General features: G+C 39.1%; 2 protein-coding genes across 4 annotated transcripts in view; one reads left to right on the top strand and one right to left on the bottom strand.

Moving 5' to 3' along the window:
- Positions 1-85: 85 nt before the first annotated feature.
- On the top strand, positions 86-14,263 carry rrp8 (ribosomal RNA processing 8). 2 transcript variants are annotated; one of them, XM_007237706.4, is made up of 8 exons: positions 86-247; positions 748-848; positions 3,381-3,636; positions 5,602-6,355; positions 8,041-8,170; positions 10,065-10,171; positions 12,658-12,754; positions 14,133-14,263. In XM_007237706.4, the coding sequence occupies exons 2-8, from the start codon at positions 759-761 to the stop codon at positions 14,244-14,246; spliced, it is 1,548 nt and encodes a 515-aa protein (XP_007237768.2). In that variant the 5' UTR covers positions 86-247; positions 748-758; the 3' UTR covers positions 14,247-14,263. The 2 variants fall into 2 exon arrangements, with proteins under 2 accessions (XP_007237768.2, XP_007237769.2); XM_007237707.4 differs by lacking the exon at positions 86-247 and adding an exon at positions 390-412.
- The window catches only part of LOC103029765 (dynein heavy chain domain-containing protein 1), a 51,805-nt gene continuing 40,095 nt past the window's right edge, over positions 13,640-25,349 (bottom strand). The window contains exons 35-43 of one of the 2 annotated variants that reach the window (XM_049467018.1): positions 23,807-23,985; positions 21,758-22,768; positions 20,155-20,335; positions 19,961-20,074; positions 19,649-19,874; positions 18,946-19,037; positions 17,862-18,008; positions 16,050-16,633; positions 13,640-14,876 (exon numbers count right to left, since the gene is read on the bottom strand). In XM_049467018.1, the coding sequence (XP_049322975.1) occupies positions 14,514-14,876; positions 16,050-16,633; positions 17,862-18,008; positions 18,946-19,037; positions 19,649-19,874; positions 19,961-20,074; positions 20,155-20,335; positions 21,758-22,768; positions 23,807-23,985 (2,897 nt within the window). In that variant the 3' untranslated portion in view covers positions 13,640-14,513. The remainder of the gene's footprint in view (positions 14,877-16,049; positions 16,634-17,861; positions 18,009-18,945; positions 19,038-19,648; positions 19,875-19,960; positions 20,075-20,154; positions 20,336-21,757; positions 22,769-23,806; positions 23,986-25,349) is intronic. The other variant, XM_049467019.1, reaches the window with a different exon arrangement.

Here is a 25,349-nt window from a genome sequence, read left to right as displayed (position 1 = left end):
GCTCACTGCAAATTTTCTACAGTACCGGAGGGAGCAGGGCGGCTGGGTGTGCAGTAGGGTGTGCAGTGGGGGCGCTGTGGGTCAGTGTGTGTCTCACTCTCGGATCAGAGAAGAAGAGTGTAGTGTATCGCTCACGTGTTGCAGGCTGAGCTCGTGTTTAGATTAATAATCAGTAATTAATAATCATCTGACCTGAAACAGGAGCACATGATTATTTACAGCTGCGGAGGAATCTGATCTCCGGCAGGTAAGTGATCAGACTCTACACCGGTGTTCTGACAAGATGTGCCACCAGCTATTGTAGCATTTTGTACCAGTCTTGACAATTGCTTAGCTGACTAGTAAGCTAAACAAGATAGGTTAGCAAGTTACTATCCAGTGTAAAACAGAAGTCTTTCATTTTATTGATTTCGTGAGTAAATCATAATAATAGAAAGTTCTAAATATTCTTTTATTAGCTAATTTACCCACTGTTTTAGAAGACTATTTTTGGACCACACAGAATCCTGGGTGGAGAGTTCCTATTACCCTAGCCAGCCTAGAGTACTAGGCTTAACCCCAGTCCGGGAAAACAAGCTCATACTACAACTGTTCTTTTCTGCACTTTTGGAATTAGAAAAGTTTTGTGTATCACTCATACATTTATGCATCACTTATATATGTGCACACATATTCGCCCACCGGGAATTATCCCTTTACTTCCTATGGTCTGGCTGTCTGTTTACCAGTTGTGTGTTTGTGTTTCAGTGTTTGTAAAGATGTTTGCTGAGGAGGAGTGGACTGAAGGGCAGATACCTGCTGAGGGAAATCTTCACATTGGTGTAAAGTCTGGAAAATTGAGCAGAAAGGTAACATTGTAACCTTTAAAATGTCCAAACAGACATTTATAATGTGTTTATACATTATTACACAAACACACTGAGCTTTGAAATATTTTCTGGTGCAGCGTGAGGCTTTCTACAACCAACTTAGGATCAAAAATACAAATACATTCATAAAACACACTTCATATTTTGTTAAATGATCTTTACACTTTACAGCAAGTTTCTCCTTCAGCAGTACTGGATAGTCTGTGGATGTTATATTGTGCTTTGTTGGTGTGTGTGCTGGGATTTTAAAAGAGTCTAATGTTCTGTCAGTATTTTTAAATTGTATTTTTAGCCATTTCAGACTCTGCGTCCATTACAGTGCACACCATGTGTTTTCTGATATTTAACACATTTTTCAGCCAATAAAACAGCAGGTTTAAAATTTTAAATCTGAAGAAAGGCATGGCAGTGCCCAGCTAATGAGCGGCGTAAACACTTTCCCAGCATGTTATGAGTTTTATGTACTGAAACAATTTAATCAAATTCTGATTGTTAGTTTACTGTGCTCTCAAAATAACTCAACAAACAGCCATCAGTGTCTAAACTACTGGCAACAAAAGTGAGTACCACACCCCAATTATACATGTTCTTTTTTCTAGTGTCATGTGACTCGTTATTGATACAGGTTTCAGGTGTGAATGGAAAACAGAACTGTTAAATTTGGTGTTTTGGGTTCAATTCTCTCATACTGGCCACTGGATATTTAACATGCCACCTCATGGCAAATAACTCTCTTAAGGTGTAAGTAGTATAATTGTTGCTCTCCACAAATATTGAACATAAGCTGTGTGAAGTTTGCTGACAACCTAAAACTTAGATACAGCATGATGGCCAGGGTCATACAGCATTTTTTTTTAGGACGTGTTCCACTCAGAACAGGCCTCCCTACGCAGGGTCCACCGAAGAAGTAGAATCAAGGTGTTCAGTGCAATATCCAGAGGTTGGTTAAAAAAAATAGACATATGAGTGCTGCCAGCATTGCAGCAGAGGTGAAAGAAAAGGTTAGCCTGAAGTGAAGTGTTCAGACGATACGTCACACACTGCATCAACTCTGCATGGCACTGTCCTAGAAGGTAGCCTCTTCTCAAGCTGTGGCACACGAAAGCTTGTAAACAGTTTGCTGAAGACATGCAGTCCAAGAGCATGGATTACTGGAGTCATGTCCTGTGGTCTGATGAGATCAAGATAAACTTATCCCTTGTCCACAGTCAGGCATGGTGATGTTAGCATGGTCTGGGGCTTCATGGGTGTTGCTTGCTGTGGGGGTCTACAGTTATTGAAGGAACCATGAATGTCAACATGTACTGTAAGATCATGAAGCAGAGCATGATCCTTAGGAAACTGGATCTCACGGCAGTGTTCCAACACGATAACAACTCCAAACACACCTTCAAGATTACAAATGCCTTGCTAAAGAAACTGAGGGTAAAGGAGATGACCTCATAAAGGAGTGGAAGATACTCTAATGACTCCATGCCAAGAGAGTTAAGGGTGCAGAGAGTTAAGTGCTGGGAAATTATGGGAGCCTCACAAAATATTGACACTGGGCACAATTTGGCCATTTTTACTTGCACTCACTTTATTTGCAGTGGTTTAGACATTAAAGTCTGTCAGTTGAGGTATTTTGAGGAAACAGTACATTTATACTGTTACACAGGCTGACTACATTACATTGTATCAAAGTGTCATGGGCTGGACGATAATGAATTTAAAGAAATTTCACAATATTTACATTTCTTGTTTGATATCAATATAAATATATTGTGTTATATATTATCAATAATATTGTTTTTATTTATTAGTGTTATATAAATTGCAGCGGGAAGGCCTATATTTTGTATAAGAATAAAAGTAGAATAACAGATCAACAGGAAGTGGGAAAAGAGGGGGTTAAAAAAAAAGCAATCAAAAGAACAAAAACAAAAATAGAATAATTGGGTTAAATTTTAACTTTCTAAGTATACCTTTTAGTTTGCATTAAAAAAATGATAATAAATAAAAATAACAATATTCTTGTTAATTCTTTTCAAAACAACCAATAAATGAATATACTGCTGCAAAAAAATATATAATTTAGTTTAAATATAACATTTTCATACAGACAGTTGAAACAAAAAAAATCTATAAACTCTTGTCTATTTTAAATCATTATTTTACCAACAACCTGATTATGTATAAAATAATAATACAAACAAATGCATATAAACTGCAAACATAAACGACTAAAAGTAAATACAGTTAACAGCCAAACAAATACAAGCTAGACTGTGTTCAGTAATATTGCTATTATCATATGGCATTTTTATTAATGTGTAAAATATTTTGTGATACTATTGTGTATGATATGATATGGCCCAGCCTATTTCGAGAGATTAATTTATTTTTATCATATCGCCCAGCTTTAGGCTGAGCATGATTAATGAGTTGGAAAGTAATGTGCAATAATAGGTATTATATTAATTTTTATTAATAACTGTCTGCATATCTCTGACTTGTCTCTCCTCTGATCAGCCCGTCAGTAAGCAGTGTCTGAACCGGACCCTACAGACCCTTGGCTCCATCCCAACATGGGACAGCGTGGGCGGGGCTTCTGAGGGCAGCGATGGGGAAATAGGTGGGGCTCCGATCCAGGTTAAGAAAAAGAAGAAAAAGTGTAAAAAGCGTAAGAAAATCTCTGAGGGTGGAGCTGAAGATCAGCACAGAGACACAGAAGCTCAACAAACCCCAGCCAGCAAACGCCGGAAGAAGAAGAAGCTGCAGGAAACAGGTGAGAAACTCCAAACATCTGCACTGGAACCAACAGCTGTAGCATACATTAAAATCACACAGTAAATCATACAGTAAAATCATCATACAACCAGAAGCCAAACTCTCACTTGAAGCTATAGGAAGCTTTTAGAGGCTGTTATTTCTGCAAAAGGAGGATCTACTAAATATTGATGTCATTTTTCTGTTGGGGTGCCCACATTTTTGCCCACCTGCCTAGTTTTGTTTAAATAATTATTGCACACTTTTTGTAAATCCTGTAAACTTTGTTTCACTTCTCAGATATCACTGTAGTCTTCTGCTATATGATATATTTAACTGATATTGTTGATCCGAACAACCAATGATTTATAAAGGAAAATCATGAAAATGATCAGGGGTGCCCAATGTTTTTCATACCACTGTGTCTTATATTATGGTTAATGATCCTTATGGCAAAGTGAGACATTATGCTGGCTAAAAACACCAATGTATTCTTTGATGTAAACCAATACACTGTAGCTTAGGGTCATTGTCTTGCTGGAAGGTGAATCTTCGTCCCAAGCCTCCAACAGGTTTTCTTCCAGGATTGATCTGAATAGTTCCATTCATCTTCCTATCAACTCCGACCAGCTTCCCTGTCTCTGCTGAAGAAAAGCATCCTAAAAGCATTTTTTTACAGTGGGGGTGGTGTGTTCATGGTAATGAGCAGGGTTTCTTTTCCACCACACAAGCGCTTTGCCCTTAGGCCAAAATGTTAACATTTGGTCCCATCTAAGAACAGCACCATGTTTGCTGTGTTCCTACATGGCTTGTGACTGCAAACTTTAATGGCACTTCTTATTTCTTTCTTTCAATAATGGTTCTCTATTAAGAACTAGTTCATTTCGAAAGGGTTTATTTTCAACTTTACTAGCTATTGATGGAGGTTTTTTAGTGGAGAAAACTCAAAGACCAATCGCCTGCGTTCTAAATGAAGTGTGGCGCGCACAGAGGAGAGATACAAAGCTCTTTCAGACACTGTTCTCTGTAAAAACACACTGTGACGGCAGAACCCGACTTTTCAGCCAAACAGCAGCACGTCTCTTGTTCTGAAGCATCCCCACTAAACTAAACACTGAGCTATAGAGTAGACACTCTCACTCTAACCTTAACTGACCAATCAGCTCCTTTACATGTGTATGAGAATAGACCTGACACCGTTTCAGCCCAGATTTACAGAAGCACTTTAGATGCTCTTTTTCCAAAAGCACAATGTAATTTGTAATTTATATATCCCTTGTTTTTAGGCTACTGGAAAAAAAGATTTAATTTGAGGAATTGTTTACTATATATGTATATAGTTGTTGAGGCTACTCTAATATACAGGATACGGCACTGAATTATAAAAGTACCAGTATAAAATTTGGAACATGTAGCTTTGTCTCAAAAGTATCTTTTTGATATTACCTTATGGGATGAAAAAAATATCGAGATATATATTGTATATCGCAATTCAGAAAAGAATATTGAGATGTAGTTTTTGATCCATGTCACCCAGTCCTATCCACAACTGTATTTCCGATCTGTCTGGTGAGTTCCTTGTTCTTCATGATGCTGTTTGTGCTCTAGTGTTCTCTAACAAACCACTCAACAAAACAGATGCATTTATACTGCTTTGAGCACAGATCTGCACACTTGGTATTTTCTCAGTGGCTTCATGAGGTAGAGTCACCTGGAATAGTTTTCTCAGTGTCTTGAAGGAGTTCCTGAAGGTGCTGAACAATAGCTGCTGGTTTTCCTTCACGCTTTGGAGCTCCAGCTCATTTCAAAAATCTCATTTGGGTTTAGGTCAGGCAATTGTAGAGGAAAAGGGAGGCACGGAGGCACTAGAGCAGGAGTGGTTGCCCACCCCTGCTGAAGTCCGCCACTGTTCTGATGATACTTTGTTAATTTAATGAGATGTTTATTTCTACTGTGAAACTGATGCAACTCTATATTTTTACAGGTGTAAACACCGCAAGTGAGTTCGTACAGGATGAACAAGATAAAGATCACCCAGACGACACGGAGGAGAAGAAGATTAGCAGAAAACAGTGGAAAAACAAAATGAAGAATAAAAAACGCTGCAAAAACAAGTTCCTCCAGAACACTGCAGCTGTTCTGAACCTTAATCCCAAAAAAGAACAGTCCAGCTCTAAACAGACCACCCACCCTACTCCACCTGAGCATCACACTCCTGCACCAACCCAGAAAAATAAAAGCAAAGAATCAAACAGAACCAAGCATCCAAAACCTGCAGCTCTCCAGTCCGTCAGCGAACAGCCCAGTACAGAACACCAGGCCGAACCGCAGAACCAGCCCGAGAACCAGTCCAGCAGACTGGGTAAAAACTCCCATCATCAGATAAAGAAACTGCGCCATCTTTTACAGAACAGCAGCACCACCACCAACGGCCTTCAGCACCACAACCCACCAGAACCCAAACCGGAACCGGCTGACCAGAACCAGAACATCTCAGAGAAGAGCCCCCCTCCTATGGACCGCTCCAGTGCCCTGCGGTCCCGCATGGAGAAGCGCTTAGAGTCCGCTCGCTTCCGATACATTAACGAACTGCTCTACAGCTCCACCAGTGGTGAGGCCAAGCGCATGTTCCAGCAGGACCCAGACGCCATGACCGTGTACCACCGCGGGTACACCCAGCAGGTCCAGCACTGGCCCAGCAACCCCGTCGACTCCATCATCGCCTACATCCGACAGAGGTATCAGCTCACTTTACTTACATTCATTAATTCCACATTATTGTTACATTTATTAGACGTTTAATATTCCCCTGTGCACTGCAAACTGTTCAAGTCAGATCTTCTTAAATGTTACCCTAAAATGTGCCTTAAGATATTGTGAGGTATGAAAATTATCCAATATCCTTGATTGATCATTACTTGGCACATTGTCTAGTGGAGCTGGAGTGATGGAGTGATGAACAAGACAGGTGGACAGTGATGTAGAAGTTTTTTGAAAAGGAATAATCCAAACTCTGAACAGGGCCTGGGACAAAATCCAGACCCTGATAAAGGCTCTAGTACGGGTGAAGGCCAAAAGAAAGCAAAGACAGTGAACTTGAGGCATTTGCTTTCACCAGGGATGCGGCGACACCAACTCCATTGTGCTTGGTGTGTGGCGAAAAGCTAGCTAACATTGCCATGGTCCCAAGTAAGCTTAATTGACATCTTTAAACCAAACATCTGATGCTTCAAAACAAGCTGACTATTTTGTTTGCCTGCTTAAAAAGTGATATCATTCAGTGATATACTTAGTGAGTATAGAGGAATTAAGTGACCATATTGCTAATAAGTGTCATTTTATAACATTTTTGGTTGGTGGTGTGCCATTGGATTTTTGCAATATAAAAAATGTGCCGTGGCTCAAAAAAGGTTGAAAAACACTGGCCTAAATATCTTAATATCACTTATTTTCAGATCATCATATTATAATTATTAAATTATTTATTGTTTACATGATTTTGGATACTAAGCTTTATTACTAAGTTATTACTATTGCACTTAAAAATAGTTTATTTAACAAATATTTTACATTTTGTCAATTTTCTGAAGATTACTGGTAACACTTTGTTAGAAGGGTACAGACGTGTTTGCTCTGTAAAGCAATACTTGAGTATTTATGAATAAGTAATTACAGTACTCACACCATAAGGTATTTTATAAAAGAAATGGAATTGTACTGACAGAACAGGGAGATGAGAGAAATTGATGCCCATAAACTACAGTAAAGAACCTTTGTTTTAGTTATCACTCCGTAATGAAGCAAATTAACATTAGCTGTAGAGGTTATAAGACATGTCTTTATATTAAATAATTCTAAACACATCTTCATTTTATAAAACATTTTTTATACTTTGAAATGACTTTGAAATGTAAAAAAATAAAGTGTAAATAAAGCTTTAAATCACGTTAATATGATCAGAATGAAAAAAAAGACAACAAATTATACCTTTATCAATAGCAAACCCACAAATACTGCTGCAAGTCTCATTCTGACCATTTTATAAAACTTTTTGTTGTGTTGAGTACTGGCTTTTTCGATTCATAAATAAATAAAAAAAATTAACTGTTTAAATGCTTTTATTCAATGGTAACTGAAATTATTCAACCAAAATGCCAAAAAAATGCATTGTCTATGTGAAACGAAACTGTGTTATTTAGACCGAATTATGACATGTTTGATTAATGGGTTTAAAATGTAGAGTGTTTAGTAAATAATTTACTTCATTTAACTTTAATTGTAGTTTTGTAATTGATCTTTAAAAAGGAAAAAAAAGTACATTTAGGTTATATAATTAATACAGTCCGGAACAAAGTGATCAAAAATTCTGTGCATCTTTGTAACCTATTGAATTTATTAATATTTTGTATATTAATTTGTCCAGGCCGGCGTCTCTGGTGGTGGTGGATTTTGGTTGTGGAGATTGTAAGATCGCTCGCAGTGTGAAGAATACAGTGCACTGTTTTGATCTGGCTCCTGTCTGTGATCTCGTCACTGCCTGTGATATGGCTAATGTAAGTTATTTTTTTCACATTATTATACTAATTATTCATTAGAAATTCTTAAACATTAAAACTACACTACCGGTTAAAAGTTTTAGAACACCCCTATTGTTTGTGGTAGTCTAGTAGCAGTGCTGTATGATCCAAAAAGCTACTTTCTAATTTAATCAATTACTTTATTATTGCAATTCTCCTGTCAGACCTCTAATTCTTCTCTTTACTGCTGAAACTGAGACTGAGCTAAAGGTGTTGTTTCCATGTTGATCAGCCTGATCTCTTCTGTACCAGTTTTCCCCAGAATCTTTTGAAGGTTTAGGAAACGGTACTCACCACTCACTGGCTTCATCTGTAATTACTCTAAAAAAACATTTATACTTTTAATAGTTACAGAGTTGTTTGTGTAACTCTGAGTTGGGGTAAAGTAGCTGTTTAGCGTTAGCTAGCACAGAGCTGACTGTGTGAGTAGCTGAGTTAGTATTAGTTACGCTGAGCTAAAGTATCCTGTTAGTGTTAGCTAGCACAGCTGAGCATTAGCTGAGCTTGGCTAAAGTTACCGGTTAGCATTAGCTAGCACAGAGCTGGCTGTGTGAGTAGTTGAGATGGCGTTAGCTGAGCTGAGCTGAAGTAGCCGGTTAGCATTATGTAGCACAGAGCTGGCAGTGTGAGAACCTGAGTTGGTGTTAGCTGAGCTAGGCTAAAGTTACCGGTTAGCATTAGCTACCAAAAAGCTGACTGTGTGAGTAGCTAAGTTAGTATTAGTTACGCTGAGCAAAAGTATCCTGTTAGTGGTAGCTAGCACAGCTGAGCATTAGCTGAGCTTGGCAAAAGTTACCGGTTAGGATTAGCTAGCACAGAGCTGGCTGTGTGAGTAGCTGAGTTGGTGTTAGCTGAGCTAGGCTAAAGTATCCTGTTAGTGTTAGCTAGCACAGAACTGACTGTGTTAGTAGCTGAGTTAGTATTAGTCGAGCTGAGCTAAAGTAGCCTGTTAGCGTTAGCTAGCACAGAGCTGACTGTGTGAGTAGCTAAGTTAGCGGTAGCCGAGTTGGGCTAAAGTAGTTAGCTAGCGTTAGGTAACACAGAGCTGGCTGTGTGGCTGTAGCTGAGATAGCGTTAGCCGAGCTGAGCTGAAGTAGCCGGTAAGCATTAGATAGCACAGAGCTGGCTGTTTGACTAGGTGTGAGTTAGCGTTAGCGGACCTGAGCTTCAGTAGCCTGTTAGTGTTAGCTAGCTCAGAGCTGGCTGTGTGAGTAGCTGTGTTAGTATTAGTCGAGCTGAGCTAAAAAAAAAAAGCCTGTTAGCGTTAGCTAGCTCAGAGCTGGCTGTGTGAGTATCTGAGTTAGTATTAATCGAGCTGAGCTAAAGTAGCCTGTTAGCGTTAGCTAGCACAGAGCTGGCTGTGTGAGTAGCTGAGTTAGGCTACTGTAGCTCAGCTCGATTAATACTGTTAGCGTTAGCTAGCTCAGAGGTGTGTAAATAGCTGAGTTAGTATTAGTCAAGCTGAGCTAAAGTAGCCTGTTAGCGCTAGCTAGCTCAAAGCTGGCTGTGTGAGTAGCTGAGTAAGTATTAGTTGAGCTCTGACAGAGTAACCTGTTAGCGTTAGCTAGCTCAGAGCTGGCTGTGTGAATAGCTGAGTTAGTATTAGTGGAGCTAATACTTAACAACCAATATTGTTCACAGCAGATTTACCCTGTTCTTTTAATCATAGCACCACCACATGGAGTAATGAAGCAGTAACTAAATCTAATTGAGGGCTAGGCTTAGGGATTTTAGAGTGCCTATGTTTTACTGATTATCTTTATATTTCACACCACTATAGCATATTGCAAATGAATACAATATATCACCATATTGATATTTTGTCCCACCCCTGTATCTGATGGAGTTTTTGTTTGATTTATGTCGTCAGGTGCCTCTTGCTGACTCCAGTGTGGATATTGCCGTCTTCTGCCTCTCCCTGATGGGAACAAATCTCACAGAATTTCTGGCCGAGGCGAACCGAGTGCTGGTGGACGGGTAATTTATCTTTCTATAGTTTTTGATGTCTGTTAAGTAGAACTGTATGCCTTCTGTTTATAAATTTTACAATACTGTTTATAAATTTTACAATACTGGATTTGAAATAAAACAAATGAGATGCGACTGAAGTTTAGACTTTCAGGTTTAATTTAAATGATTTAATAAAAATATCATATAAGGAATTTATGAATTATAACTATTCTTCTACAACTGTTGAGAATCCTGTTGAAACTGTTGAAGTCTGGAACCCATGGCTAAGCGAGTGAAATTCTTGATCTGGTTCAGATCTGGATCTTCCTGGAGAGTGATCTGCACTTGGGTGGATGAAGAGGATTTTTCTTTACCATGGAAAGAATTCTGTGATCATCCATCACTTCTTTTTAATTTCCCGAGCTCACCACTGCACTCTGCTTTTTACCCAGAATCTTCCAAACTGGGGGGTATTCCAGAAAGCTGGTTCAACAAACTCCAAACCTAACCCTGAACTCCGAGTTGACTTACCTCACCGCGTCATACTCAGAGTTTTCAGTTCCACAGCAGCTGATCAGAGTTAGGTTACTCAACTCTGATTAGGTTAAACCCAGCTGAAGCGCGCTCACGGCTACCTACAAACAGGCATTCTCAACGGAGCGCTGAAACAGGGATTGACCGTGAAAATGAATGAGGGAAAGCACAAGGCATCATATTTCACCCCTATTGAGCAGGAAATATTAATATCTGCGTATGCAAAGTATTAAATCATAGTGTGAAATCATATTCAGGCATAAAAGCAGCAAAGCAAAGGGAGTCAGTTTGGGCATAAATAGCTGACAGAGTCAATGCGTGAGTTAAAATAAAAATTAAAAACTCAACACTGCACTTAGTCAAAAAACATGGAAAATATTTAAATTGTTGTTTAATGTAATTGTTTAGTTGTTATTATTATTTAAACATTTTTATTTGTCTTAATTTGTACACTTTTCTTCTTTTTTAAATAAATTTAGGTGTAATCCAAGTGGGATTAAACGCACATGGCAGCAAGTGAAAATGAAATATAAAAAACATAGTCCACAGTGGTATGACTTGTACACAACTACCTAATATTGTTACTTTTATTAAGCTTACTTTGCCCTACAGTTGATTATGGTTTTGTAGCTAATAGGAAAAAGGCTGAGGTAAGAAAAACAGGAGGGGTGCCACCACCTCCACCTTTTACCCAGGCAGAGGAGCTGGCACTTTCACAGAACAGTGGGAGGCCCATCACTCATGGAATCATTAATGGAGGAGAAAATAAGTTTGTGTAATGTGTTAAATATTAGTCCTTTATTTTTTTTTAAGTAGTAAATTTATGATCAGTACTTGTATATTAATGCTGTGGAAGGATTTTGTTTACATAATCCCCTTCATTTAAGGCAGGTGCTTTAATTGGAACGTGGGTTCCATCCATGCATCCAATGACTCTTGGAAATCCTAAAATATGATTTTAATAATATAATTATTTATTTATTTATTTTATAAATATAATTTTGCAGAGCTACTTATCTTCCACTTCCCATTTTTCTGATAATTTTGTAATCTTTGTTATAAAGACAACCCTGCAATTCTGTGGAATTCTTTTTTAATGTTCATTAAAGGCTTATGCCCAGGAACACCACAAAACTGGACAACAACTGTTTTAAAGTTAGGCATACTTTAAAAGGCTGATCCACGATGTGGGATATTTTAAATGTGTGGCTTTAAAATATTGTTTAGGTATAACATTGACTGCGAGGAAAAACGGTAACGTTCGAGGAGAAACTAAAAAACACGTCTAATCTGGGTCTAATTACTCGTTCAGGACGGAGAGCTCTGCGAATAATTTGCGCTTTAATATCAACTGGATCTTGCATGAGAAAAGTGGCCGTAACCCTGAGTTCAGAGTAAGCTAACCTGCCAGCAAGCAGGTTAGCTTCAGAGCGTAAGTTGCTATAGTAACTGACTCAGGTTCTCTCTAAGCTCGGTTTCTGGAACGGAAAACTCAGTTTCCGTTAACTCTGAGTTTACTTACCCGGTTTTGTCACTTAACCTGCTTTCTGGAATACCCCCCTGATCATTTGACCACTTCTAACATGTCCACTATCTTTCTGATGGGTTTCTTCTTTTTTTAGCCTAATGAGGATTTGTAGAAAAAAAAAAGTATAGGATATTGTTGTATAGCCCCTTAAAAGCTGAGAAAGTCTACACTTCAATTACATACCATGTGTTTCATTTCAAATCCAGTGTGAAATCATAAAGATTATGTCACTGTCCAAATATTTTTGGATCTAATTGTTAGCATGTTTCCTTAATATCTTAATGTAAAACATCCTCATAATTTTATCATTTAGAAGAAAATTATTATATTGGTCATTAATGGCAGAAGAATTGCTGGGTATTTCTGTTATCAGCTCTTCAGTTGCGTTGGTTTTGGTGTCTTGTAACCCGTTAGTGAAGTATTGTTCTGTGTGTGTTTGTTTGGGTTGTAGGGGTGTTCTCAAAATCGCAGAAGTTGCCAGCAGGTTTGAAGATATTCGGCACTTCACTGGAGCGCTGGGCCGTCTGGGCTTTAAGCTGGTCAGTAAGGTAAGTCAGAACCCAGGATGGTCATATACTGACCCGTATAACATTTAGCAGGTCCCACCCACATACTCCAGTGTCTCCAGGCTCTTGTTTGTATGTATTACTTATGCCAAGTTTACGCTACACTGGTATAGTTACGCTACGTTTTTCCTGATGTTTTTTTTTTAGTTTTTATCTCTAGAAATTCTCTTTGAAATTATCCTTTATGTTGCAGTATTAATATATTTAAACAGGGCTAAAGTTACTGCTCACCTCGTATCATCAAGTTTTAGGGAGTTTTATCACTTGCTGAATAAATGATACTGTACTCAGGACCGTTTCTGGGCTCGTTTGGGGGATAAAGTGCTGATCAGGCAGGGTAGAGCGAGGGACGAGTGTGTGGTTTAGCTGCTAACATTAACCTATGTTATAGCCTACGTGTATTCACAGCAGAGCGCATTTATATATCTATACGTGTGCTTATTAATGGCGCTACGTCGCTCTGGTCCACTGGGCCTCGCCTCGGTTTAAACTGCAATCACAGCTGCAGCTGGCTGCGTTGTGCGAGGAGTAGTTATGTTTCTGGAGAGGTGCACATCCAGCTATGACATAGGGTAGCGGAGGTGAGCGGTGGTGTGTGAAAAATGCATATCGGCTCAAAACTGCTCAATGGTATACCATATGAACCGGTATACCGCCCAGCACTAAAAAATTGTGTAATCTGTGAACATCACAACGAACTGACCACTCAACAAGTCGTGTAGTGTAAACTAGGCGTGGGTGATATGGTCCTAAAATAATATCACGATATTTCATGTTTTGTTCGCGATAACGATATTTTTGCTGATATGACAAAACACTTAAGCAAAAAAAATATATAAATTTCAAGAATACACTACTGCAACAAAATGAAAATATAAAAAACACAATTTTATTATTGCATACGATATGATATGACACAACCCTAACTAAGGTATTTAAAAAAAAGAATTTTATCAGATTTGTAACAGAAGTCAAAGATCCAGAATGTCGTGATACTAATACTACACTTCAAACATCTCCATATACCCAGGATAAAAGTAAAATAAATGATACTGAACAGGTAAAATCTGTCTAGTAGATATATAATGGGAAATTAGAATAGTGTGAATTTTTCATTTGCTAAAAACAGTAAAGTAAAAAAAAAAAAAAGTAGTACCCTGATGTGATAATTAGGGGTGGATGATATAGCACGATATTTCAGGGTATAATATCATTCACGATATTCAAAAATGTTGGCGATATAATCGCATACGATATGATATGGCACACCCCCTAGTGTAAACCTGGCATTACTGTTGATAATCAAATTGTCGTAAAAATTAATAAATAATATCTCTCTATTTATGTTTTCCTTGTGTAGGACACAGACAACACCCACTTCTACTGCTTTGAGTTTACAAAGATACAAGATTCTCCCAGTAACGTGAAGAAAATCCAGCTGCAGCTCAACCCCTGTCTCTACAAAAAACGGTAGCTGTGAGAAACGGACTATACGCTTTAATCATAAGAGAACGGAGGACACTTGTACAATATTACACTTTATCAGTGTATAAAGTGTATTCATACCACTGTAAATGGCTATTAATGACATCTGTAAATTCATTTACCATTTTTTGATTATAAAATGATGTATGTATCATTATACATATTTGTAAAATTGACTTCTAAACAGCGTTCATTGTTTAATTTTTTTCTGTAATTTTGATTAAACTTCAAATAAAACTTCTGAAATAAGAAAAAATCAGTTCTGGAACCTGTTCACTGAGAGAGTGCTGACCAGTCGGACCCGTCTCAAAGTGCACAGAACCGGGTCTAACCGGGTCCTGAGGGGAACGTGGGTGATGATGTGTTCTTCAGTGAGACTCCAGTCATCACCTGGATCCTGAACGTCCAGGTACAGTGGACAGTTAAACACAACCTGAGGACGGGAGGTTTTCAGAAGGTCCTGCTCTAGAGTTCTGACCCAGAGGAGCGGTAGAGGACAGTGGTTAGGGGACAGGCTGTCCTGCAGAACTCCCAGCCTGTTGTCCCACAGAGCTCCACGCAGCTCCAGCCCAGAAATGCAGATTCCACTGGACGGTACAGAGGCTGCAGGGTCAAGAACCTACCGACACGGAGAACCGGTTAAATCTTTTAATGCGTTTAAAGAGAAGCTGTAGGCAATTCTCTTACACTTACTACACAGATATTCAATTAATGGAACCATGACCCATTTAAACTCATCATTTAATAGAACTGCATGTCTTTGCATTATTATGTAAAACTATTTTGTTTAATTTCAAATAAAAATGTTGTATGGTAGTAGTTACCAAAATACGCTACAAACAGTTGAGGTTTTTGTCAGATTTTATCAGTGATGTAAAATATGTTGATGAAATGGTAAATAGTTCTTCAATTTAAAGCATTTTATTAGTATGTTAGAAAAATAGTAAAATAGAAATGTATAAATGCCAAAATGATCAATTTATATTAACTGAATTTCAATTAAAGCCAGTATAGTTTTTTATATGGGCTGTTAGACCAGTATCATTGAAAATTATTTATTTCAGTAATTAATTTTAAATTGTGAAACTCATTATATAGGTGTATTACACACAAAGTGATCTGTTTTAACTTTTATTTATTTTATTGTTGATTATTTTATTGTTGATGATTGTTGTTGATTATGGCTGACAGCAAATGAAACCCACAAATCAGTGTCTCAGAAAATTAGAATTTAATATAAGACCAATTGATACTTTTGGCAGTGTGGGCAGTGTGGAGTCCTGCTGGAAAATGAAATCCACATCTCCATAAAAGTTGTCATAAGAGGGAAGCATGAAGTGCTGTAAAATCTTCTGGTAGACACCACACTGACTTTGGACTTGACAAAACACAGTGGATCAACACCAGCAGATGGCATGACTCTCTAAACCATCAATGATCATCAGTAAAATGTGCATTTCATTTGTAAATCAAGGGAGCAGAGTCTGCAGGAAGAGTGGAGAGACACACAGTTCAAACTGCATGAGATTGTGAAGTTTCCACAATCAGTGAATGTTTTATGTACATGTGGATTTCATTTTCCGGAGATACTGACTGTTGGGTTTTTATTAGCTGTAGCCATAATAATTAACAATAAAATCAATTTAAATACATTTAAAACAGATCACTGTGTGTATTACATCTATATAATATGAGTTTTGAATTTTTAACTAAAATAAAAAAAAATGAAGATTTTTTTTTATATATTTATTTTTGAGGTGCACCTGTAGTTATGATCAGAATGCTGCTGTACCTGAAAGTGCAGCGAGATGCTGCTGAGCTCCTGCTGTCTGAGCCGAGCGTTCTCTCTGAGCAGAGCCGCCAGGAACCCGCGAGCGTTAGAGAACGCAGACAGACAGTAGACGTGATGTTTCCCACTGGACTCCTCCCACTGATACGCTCTGAGCAGCTCCGCTCGGGTCTCCAGTGCCCACACGGTTGATGGGGTAGGGTATGAGGATGAGGAGAGGTACTGAGACACCTGCTCCATCAGCTGCTCCAGCTCGGTTCTAAGGAACCTGCTTAGTGGGCCTGCTGGTATAGATCCAAAACCTGTACCTCCACCCTCCTCGCTGCAGCTCAGCTTGTTCCACAGAGCCTGTAACCTGTCCTGAGACTTCCTGCAGTCTTGGAGACTCTGAAGATGACTGGAGATGCCTGGACCAGAAACTCCACCAGAACCGTGAAGTGACTTAAGCAGCAGAGCCTGAAGCCTGAGACTCTTCACCTTCACCATCTCAGCCATCACTGCTGCACTGAAGCCCAGCACAGAAGTACCAGTACTGCTCAGTACAGAGTGAACACGGCGCTCCAGAACCTTCATCAAATCCTCCTCACCTGAAAACATATGCATGCTCTCTCACCTTCAGCCAAAACATTAAGCTACACTGATCATATAGAACACTGGATCTGTTTCTCTGCATACTTTTATTATTATCCTCTTTTTACCCTACGACCTATAGCTGCTCCACCTTGTAGATTAAAGTCAAAAGAGACAGAAGCTCTGAATCAGTTGCTGCACAGTTTACAGTGTTCCTCAACCTCTAGATCTTCATCTGTGGCTACAGGACTCCTTCCACAGGACACTCTTGGTGGACTATTTTTAGTGCAGCTGTAAAACTATGGTGTTTAAAAACCCCAGCAGCACTGCTGTATCTTATCCACTCGTACCATGACAAACAACACACCATAGACTATATAGCTGAACAGAGCATCGTCTCTCAAAAGTGAAGCCACCACAGGTCGGACGCCCCCTGCTGTTCGGTTGCAGAAAGCTGTGTAACCCCACCCACCCATCCCTATAGGTTTCAAAACAGACAACTTTCAATCACATTTTTTTCAATATACTGTAATTCTACCTCCATTATTTAAACGCAACAGCTTGTGTAACCTCTGCTTATATTGTAAAAAAAATATTTCCCCACAGAGTTCGTTTTTAAAACGTTATTCAGCTCTATTCAAAAAGGTGTGGTTATTGTAAAAGGGCTGAGTTACACCTAGCCGGGGTGGGACCAATGACTGTATGGGCAGGACCATAGACAGTGTATAGCTCTGTGGAGGCAGCCCTCAGGGGCGGGGTTATTTAAATGAGTTGGCTGTCTCTCCACAGTCTTTCTCCCTCCTCTGATCTCTACTGCACAGACTCGGGTTTCAGGATCGCCAACATGGCGGAAGATTTTGGCTTCATTGTCATTGAATGAATGGGAACGGTGACACGGCGTCCATCTTTTTTACAGTCTCTGACACACACCAACACCTCATACAACACCAGCATGATAATCAGTGCTAATCACTACAGTGCTGAGAATAACCAACCACCACCCAAATAATAATAGCTAGTCTGTGGTGGTCTCTCCTGTGAGGTCCTGAGGACTGACGAACAGTGTGAAAGGAGGAGAAGAAAAATATAATGTGTGGTAAAACAGATAGAGGACTACAGTCTGCAATTATTGTACAAATACAGAGTGTCCTACATGATCAGGTGGAGCTGAAAAAATGGAGGTGGTGTTAATGTTATGTTGATTGGTGTGTATACAGTCTGTATTATAATCATATTAATTCATACCGAAATATGCTGCTGTGACAGACTCTGACAGAGTGTGAGGGCCGATTCCCTGTGTGGGAGGTGAGGGTTGGAGACAGAGTCTGCACACTGCCTTTACTTCCTCCAAATCAGACCAATCAGAAACGTGTCCTCCATATATTAGATTAGCTGTGGGCAAAACAACAGGAAAATCTTTTTTGTGATTATTGTTAATTTTACATACAACCAGACACAGACAGAAACCATAAACCCCAGTCTGGATCAAAGAACCTGGAGTTGTCCCAGCCAAAAGATTTGTTCTTGGTCCGACGCTTGTGTTGCCTCATGTTTGTTTCTACCCACTGTTTTCAGATCTGTTCAAGGTTGTTTCGCTGTTGCAAGTGGGCGTGTATCAGCAGTTAGCATGCTAGCAAGCTAACTATTGAGCTATCACCTACTTTCCTACAAGCTTTATTTCTCTCCAAACTGCCCTGTGTTTGTATTTTAAAAAAACTGTTCACACTGTTGGGATATGAACAAAATACTGTGGGAATTAAAAGGTGCACAGAGCAAAAGCTGTGGCTATCAGACCCCCATGTCCGTGATAGTTGCAAATAATTAGATCAACCAATTAGTGTACAACTCGCAACTGTTGGGTTTGTGCACTGTGTTGCCAAGATAGCAATAAAAGGAAAAGGCATGTGCTAATTCTCTTAATTAATCATGGGTGTGTTTTTAGTGTAACGTGAAATAAACCAAACAGTGTGCCAGTCGTCTTTCCCTTTAAGAGTCAGGTGAGCTCTGACTTTGGCGCGTTCGTATCTTAACAGCGTGGCGTTTTTGTGTGTCTCAGCAGAGGATACTGATCTGCTCATTCACACTTTTTTAGATACACCAGCAGCTTATTTAAGGGAACAGTAATGTTATTTGATTTTTTATTCTGTTTATTGTTGAGCTAAACGAATGGGGGTGTACGAGCGCTATAGGAGCACCTATAGGAGTGGACTCTTGACTGTTGTCAGGGTTTTAATCAGTCAGTGGACCTCCAGAAATGTACCTGAACACATTGTTTAAAGGTTTATGGAACACTGTTCTGTATTATTATGAGGAAAGTTAGCTGATGTACCTGCTATATACTCTATAGCTCCTGTGGGGTCACTGCAGAGTTCAGTCATGTGGACCTGAGCATCCCCCAACGCCAGCAGATCCTCCTGAGTCCTGGAAAAAAAACAATTGCACTGATCAGTCTACTCATGGTAAGACCGTGTGAATAATGGGAATTGGAGTGTGGGCTGATAGTGGGGGCAAGTAATTGGTAATTGTACATTCATTTTCATTTATTATACATGATATTTTCATAATGTCATTGCCATCTTTTGTGAAAACATATTAACATTAATACAATTAGTATGATCTGAAAAGCATAATTCATTATTATTATATTTGTAATTTTAGTCGCAAACTATGGCAATGCAACTAAGAATAATGGTTATGATTCTCTGTTCCAGCTTCTCCATAACCTAATAAAGTAATAAAGAGGTCACTTTAACAAACCAATGGCAGATATTCTATACAGTCTTACCCTGTTGAATCCTTATGTAGAGACTTAGATGAGTAGGGGAGACTTGGTGGGTTTGGTTGGTACAGTATATATTTTATATATATATATATATGGTATTTAATAAAGGCTATTAATTGAGTTTGAGTGTATAGTTTATAATAAATGTTTCCTTTGGCAGGTCTCGATCAGACCAAGTCCATATGAGGTTGAGACCAAGGCCAGACCCGAGCACTACAACACTGGTAAAGTGTCTGCAGAAGCTTCTTACCAGTGATACAGGTGCCCGTGTGCCCGCTGTGCCAGCTGTTGTCTCTGTAGCAGTACAGAATGAAGGATCGCACAGCGGATACGAGGTTCTGCAGCGGTCATGGAGAGTCCTGATGAGGAGTTGGTGAAAGTTCTGTGTAGAACTCGTCTCAGAGAGGAGCACAGCTCATCTCGCAGATCCTGATCAGAGTCGCACACCAGGTGCAGGGCACAGACCCTCACCACCGCTGACACAGGAGAGACAGGGCAGGAATTTACACCTCAGTACTTCAATTCCTCAGCATGTTCCAGTACAAGATGAGGTTCTACCTACCTGGAACAGAGAAGGCAGCACTGCCTTTAGTTATAAACCACAGACGGAACCGTGGGTGCACCTTATCCACTGCACGTCCTCCAGCCGGTCCATCCTGTTCACTCGTCTCTGGATCTTAAAAACCAACAGAGAGAAGTGAGTCTGTTAAGCCGATTAACTGTGTAAATATGAATAATAAAGATATTAGTGCTGACCTTCTGATCTAGAGGACATCAGTCTTCTCAGCCGAGCGACTACACCATCATCCCAGTGATCCAGCAGGTGGCAGTTATTCAGAACCAGCCAGTGTCCAGTTCGGACAGCATGGTCCAGTTCTGAGAGAACGGCGCCTCTCTGACTTTCAGACCCGAACGTAATTACCTTCACCTTCACCTGCTGAGCATTAAAAACCATTAAAAAGCACAAATCTTTATTTAAATCATCATTATTATTATAATGTACTGTAACATTAAATATATATCTATAAAATCTAATATCTGAGAGAAGATTGACCGTACAGTAAGTTATGCTGTTTTTTTCTATTTCTATTTCTATATTTCAGCTGAGAAAACTGATTCTGAATACTCAAATTGTATCTGATATAGACATGTAAGCAGTCCTAGCACTCAAATCTGACCAATCAGTGTTAGGGATTCTGAAGAAAAGAACCACACCCGAAAGGTACAATAAAAAGAAAAAAAAAAAATCAGCCTACAATTCTGACATGCTACCACCTAGATTACCTTGTGTAAACAGGTTAAAAAAGAAAAATATTAGGTGTTAACCAACATCATGTCTGAGTCTCTTTTTAGTCACAAATGTCAAAATGTATGTATTTATTTTAAAATAATTAAAAATGAGTATATATTGTGTATATACGGATTTCATTGTATTAGTAATTAATTGATTTTAGCTTTCTTGCTAATTTCACTTACTTAGTTTTGTTTTATCTAACTGTACTTACAGTCTTTGTGTGTTTTTTAACCATTTTGCTCGATTGAAAGGAAGAGGTGTATATGTGTGTGGGGTAGAAAACCAAAAACCAACATCAGGACACACTAGTCTAAGTTAATTATGATTAAGATTTATTCATATGTCTGGAAACGCCCTTCCTCACACTGGCCAATAAAAAGAAAATATTATGACGGGTTAAAGAGAAGAGACTTTGGACACTAGAAGATTGGAAATTTTTCTCCCCCAATTTTAGTGTGCTATCACTAGTGTTGCCCCGCCTCCTTCAATACATGTAAACTTAGCTACTGCCTTCTTTTAAACTGCTGCTGATGCAGCATTACTGAGTAGCACTTGGAGGAAAGTGCAGCGACTCAGCTCTGATACATCAGCTAACAGACACCTGTGCTGACCAATATCACCTTAGAAATGATTTGGGGAAAGAGTGCCATTTACCCACCCAGAGAGAGCAAGGCCAATTGTGCTCTCTCAGACTCCGCCTGCTGATGGCAAGCTGCAATCTAATGATCAAAGTGGCAGCACTTTAGCCCTCTGGATCACTCAGAGCCTAGATAAGTCCAAGCTTGAGGTCTTTCAATCAAACAGAAGAACATTTGTGAGGCGCAGGACCAATAAAATGATACAATGCTTAATGAAGTCTGTAAAGCATAGTGGAGGCAGGGTGATGGTCTGGAGATGCTTTGGGGTGGTAAAATATGAGCTTTATACAGAAGAAGGATGTCAAACACTGTGCTGTACCCTCCCTGATTAAAGCCAGTTTCATCCTACAGCAGGATAATGACTCCAAACATAGCAATTATTTATACAGTATATACACAGTATATAAATTACATTCCCGTTGCTTACCCTATTTCCGTGTTTTTCTTGTACATGCGCTAATTCGGTAATCCAGTAGAGAGGGTGAACCCCTCTGCACTCGGCTGTGCTCTGGTCAGGCAAGGTTATGATCACTGGACCTTTATTTCTGGACAAAAATTGTAAAAGCTGCTTCAGAGAACCTGTGTGAGATCCACTCCCCACCGCTGAACTCCATGGCTCCCCCTGCTGGCAGGTGGTGAGGTCGTTTGCCACCGTGGCGAGACACTGCGGGAAGAAGGTCCTCCACAGGATGGCCCGCTGTAGCACGGTCAGGTGGGAGTGTGTCTCGCACGGTACTGGTCCGACCACCGTGGAGGACGGGAAGCGCAGGTACTGCTGCCACTGTCGGGATGAGTTCCTTAGGGAAGAGCAAAGTCCACGGAAGGGTGACATCTTCTCCAGGAGGCGTACATCAGCACGTACATGCTCTGGAACCCAGCTCGGCAGCTCAGGCTCAGGATTGTCCAGTGACGGCGTGGGTTCTGGGGATACAGCATGACCAATTCCCAGGAGAAAGGCGGTACGTTCCATCTCGGTGGCGTGACCCTCGCTGTGGGTGAAGAACGTTGTGGATACCTGGAGCTTCAGAACTTCAGCATGGCACTGAGACAAGCAGGGTCTGTAATGGGCCAGGTAGTGAGCTACTATCCTGTGAGACATTTCCGTAATCTCCTCTCCACTATAGGTACCACCCAGCCGACTCATTTGAGCTAAAGCGTCCCGCAACACCAACAAGAACCTGTCCAGAGGAAAGCAGTAGAAGGGGGACAAGCGCCCGACGTCCTGCAGTGACGTGTATATACGGGTGATTAGAGTTGCTACACCGTGGAACTGGCTAATCACTGATCTGTGCTGATTAATATCATTGGACAGCTCTTCATTTTCTGCTCTAAGCTTCTGCAAGGAGTCCAAACACTTGGAGACCCACGGGTCAAACCCAGGGGAGGAATCCTGCAGCAGAGGGGTGGGAGTCTTGAAAATGTACTCCATTAAAGATGCCTGAAATATCAAACATAGAATATGGGAATAATAAGCAGAAACATTAGAATTCAGCCTGTAGTTTTACATCAGATTTACTCATTTTACAACCCCAATCCAAAAAAAAGGGTTGGGACATTGTGTAAAATGTAAATAAATGTAAATAACAACAAAAAGCAATGATTTGTAAATCTCTGGGATTTATATATTTTATAAAAAAAAAAGATTAAATCAATTATAACTGGATGCAGCTACACATCTATAAAAACTAAATAAAATTGGGACGCAGAAACAAAAGTCTGTAAATGTAAGTGTTACTAATAAAAACAGCAGTAATACGAACATTTACACTAACTCACATGGCTGGATATAAAAAAGTTAGAGAGGCAGAGTCTTTCAGAAATAAAAATGGGTGGAGATTTACTAATCTTGCAAAAACAAAATCTAATTTCAGAAACCTTTTACTTTGTGAAAACCTGTTAAGCACTTTGGATATCCCACCATCTACAACCCATAACATCATCAGAAGATACAGAGAACCTGGACAAATTCCTGTGTGTAAAAAGGACAAGGTGACAGTCAGTACTGGATGCTGGTGATCTTCAGGCCCTCAGGCAGCACTGCATAAATAACATGCTGTACTGCTCCTGTACTGGAAATCACTGCATTAATAACAGTCTGTACTGATTATGTACTGGAAATCACTGCATTAATAAGAGACTGTACTGATTCTGTACTGGAAATCACTGCATTAATAACAGTCTGTACTGATTATGTACTGGAAATCACTGCATTAATAACAGACTGTACTGATTCTGCACTGGAAATCACTGCATTAATAACAGACTGTACTGATCCTGTACTGGAAATCACTACATAAATAACAGGTTGAAAGAAAGTATTTTCTGTGATCTACTGCACATAAAATGTCCGTCTCTAAGATTTACAAATCATTCTCTTATTATTTATAGATTTTGTTTAATAACATTTTACACAGCCTGACATGTCCTGATTCTTTTTAAACTGAATTCTGTAGTGTTTGACTGAGTATGACTGTACCTCCTGTAGGTGGAGCTGTTTCTGAAGGGCCTGTTGATCTGTCTTTAGCTGGCAGTGCCGTGTCCACACGTCTGGGCACTCAGACTGGAGTATATTAGTCAGTATTGTCTCCTGGGTTTCAGACGTGCTCAGAGACAGATCAATGACCTTTATCTTCTCCAGGACTGAGGGGTGAATCTCTAATAAACAATAAGAGAGAAAAGTGGATTAAAATATCTTGGCTGCATTCACATTACTAGGTTGAAGTGACTTAAATTAGATTAAATTGGTTTTGTATGCATTTATCTGGGTCTTATATTAGTGGTTCTCAAATTGTATCACCTACAATCTATTTCACATGATCTCATGTACCACAACACATGTTTGTTTATACACCATGAGCTATATATATATATATCCACACATATACATGTCCTCATATCTTTTACCTTTCCTGCTCTTTTGCAGTCTGTAAATTATTATCATGGTAAATTGATTGATTGATAATTATTTTCTGGTTAATAGATCATTTCTACTGAGAATCTCAGAATCAGGATTTAAACAGAGGAAAATAAATAATAAGAATAAATAATGAGCAGTGAACTACAATGATTACTTATTTATTAATTAATTAATTTACTTATTTATTTATTAACTGTAGTGCAGAACTGTTGTAAACTGTTGACGATATCTTGTGGCATTCCACAGGGTTTTACACTAAGACCAATGACACTAGTGTAACAAAAGTGAAGGCCTTAAATATAGCTTACATACAGTTTCTAACGGGTAAAGCACTAAATACCAACTTCATGGATTTCAGTTCGTATTATTTTAATAAAAGCATATTTGGCGCTTCTTCTACTGCCTACGAGCTGCATGATGTGCAGTCTCTCAGCCTGCCAGTCAGAATACATTGTCAGCAGATCACATGCGTTTTTCTACAGGTCAAACAATTTAAGCATGCAGATGAGCTCTCTGCACCTGATTAAAAAATTGCACAGTGTCTGTCTGGCTTAAATTAGTTATATACAGCTATTAAATTAATAAATCAACATTCATTGAAAAGACCAGTAAGACGTTCTGTATGCTAAATAACAAAGAAGGCACCAACAAGCTAAGAAACTAATAAGCTAATAACAACATTTAATAAAAACAGAAACATTTATATAAAATAGGAAAATAACTAACTAAACTAAGATCAAAATGCTAAAAGAAATATAATCAAACGTATTCTAAAAAAGAACATAACGAAATAGTGAATCCTCAAAGCAGTAGCTTAAAGACAGAATATAAAGCTTTACCAGCGCTATGAAATGCAACACCTACAGAACGAAGCAGCGGCAGCGTGACGGTTCTAGTGAATTAATTAAAATGTAAAAATACACAACAGAGCGCCATGTACCACATAAAATCGTCCAAGATCCTCACTAAAAATAGAAACCATGATAGAAACCCAACCCTAATGCCAAAACATTTTATCGTTGCCTACGTTATATATTTGCATGAATAATTGATTAAAATCACTGTACAAACGATAGGGACGACAGAAGGTAAGTAGCACTAT

This window comes from Astyanax mexicanus, chromosome 18 (assembly GCF_023375975.1).
Source record: "Astyanax mexicanus isolate ESR-SI-001 chromosome 18, AstMex3_surface, whole genome shotgun sequence".
NCBI classification, from domain to species: Eukaryota; Metazoa; Chordata; class Actinopteri; order Characiformes; family Acestrorhamphidae; genus Astyanax; species Astyanax mexicanus.
Note: the sequence above shows the minus strand (reverse complement) of the source record. Positions and strands in the feature narration are given on the sequence as shown.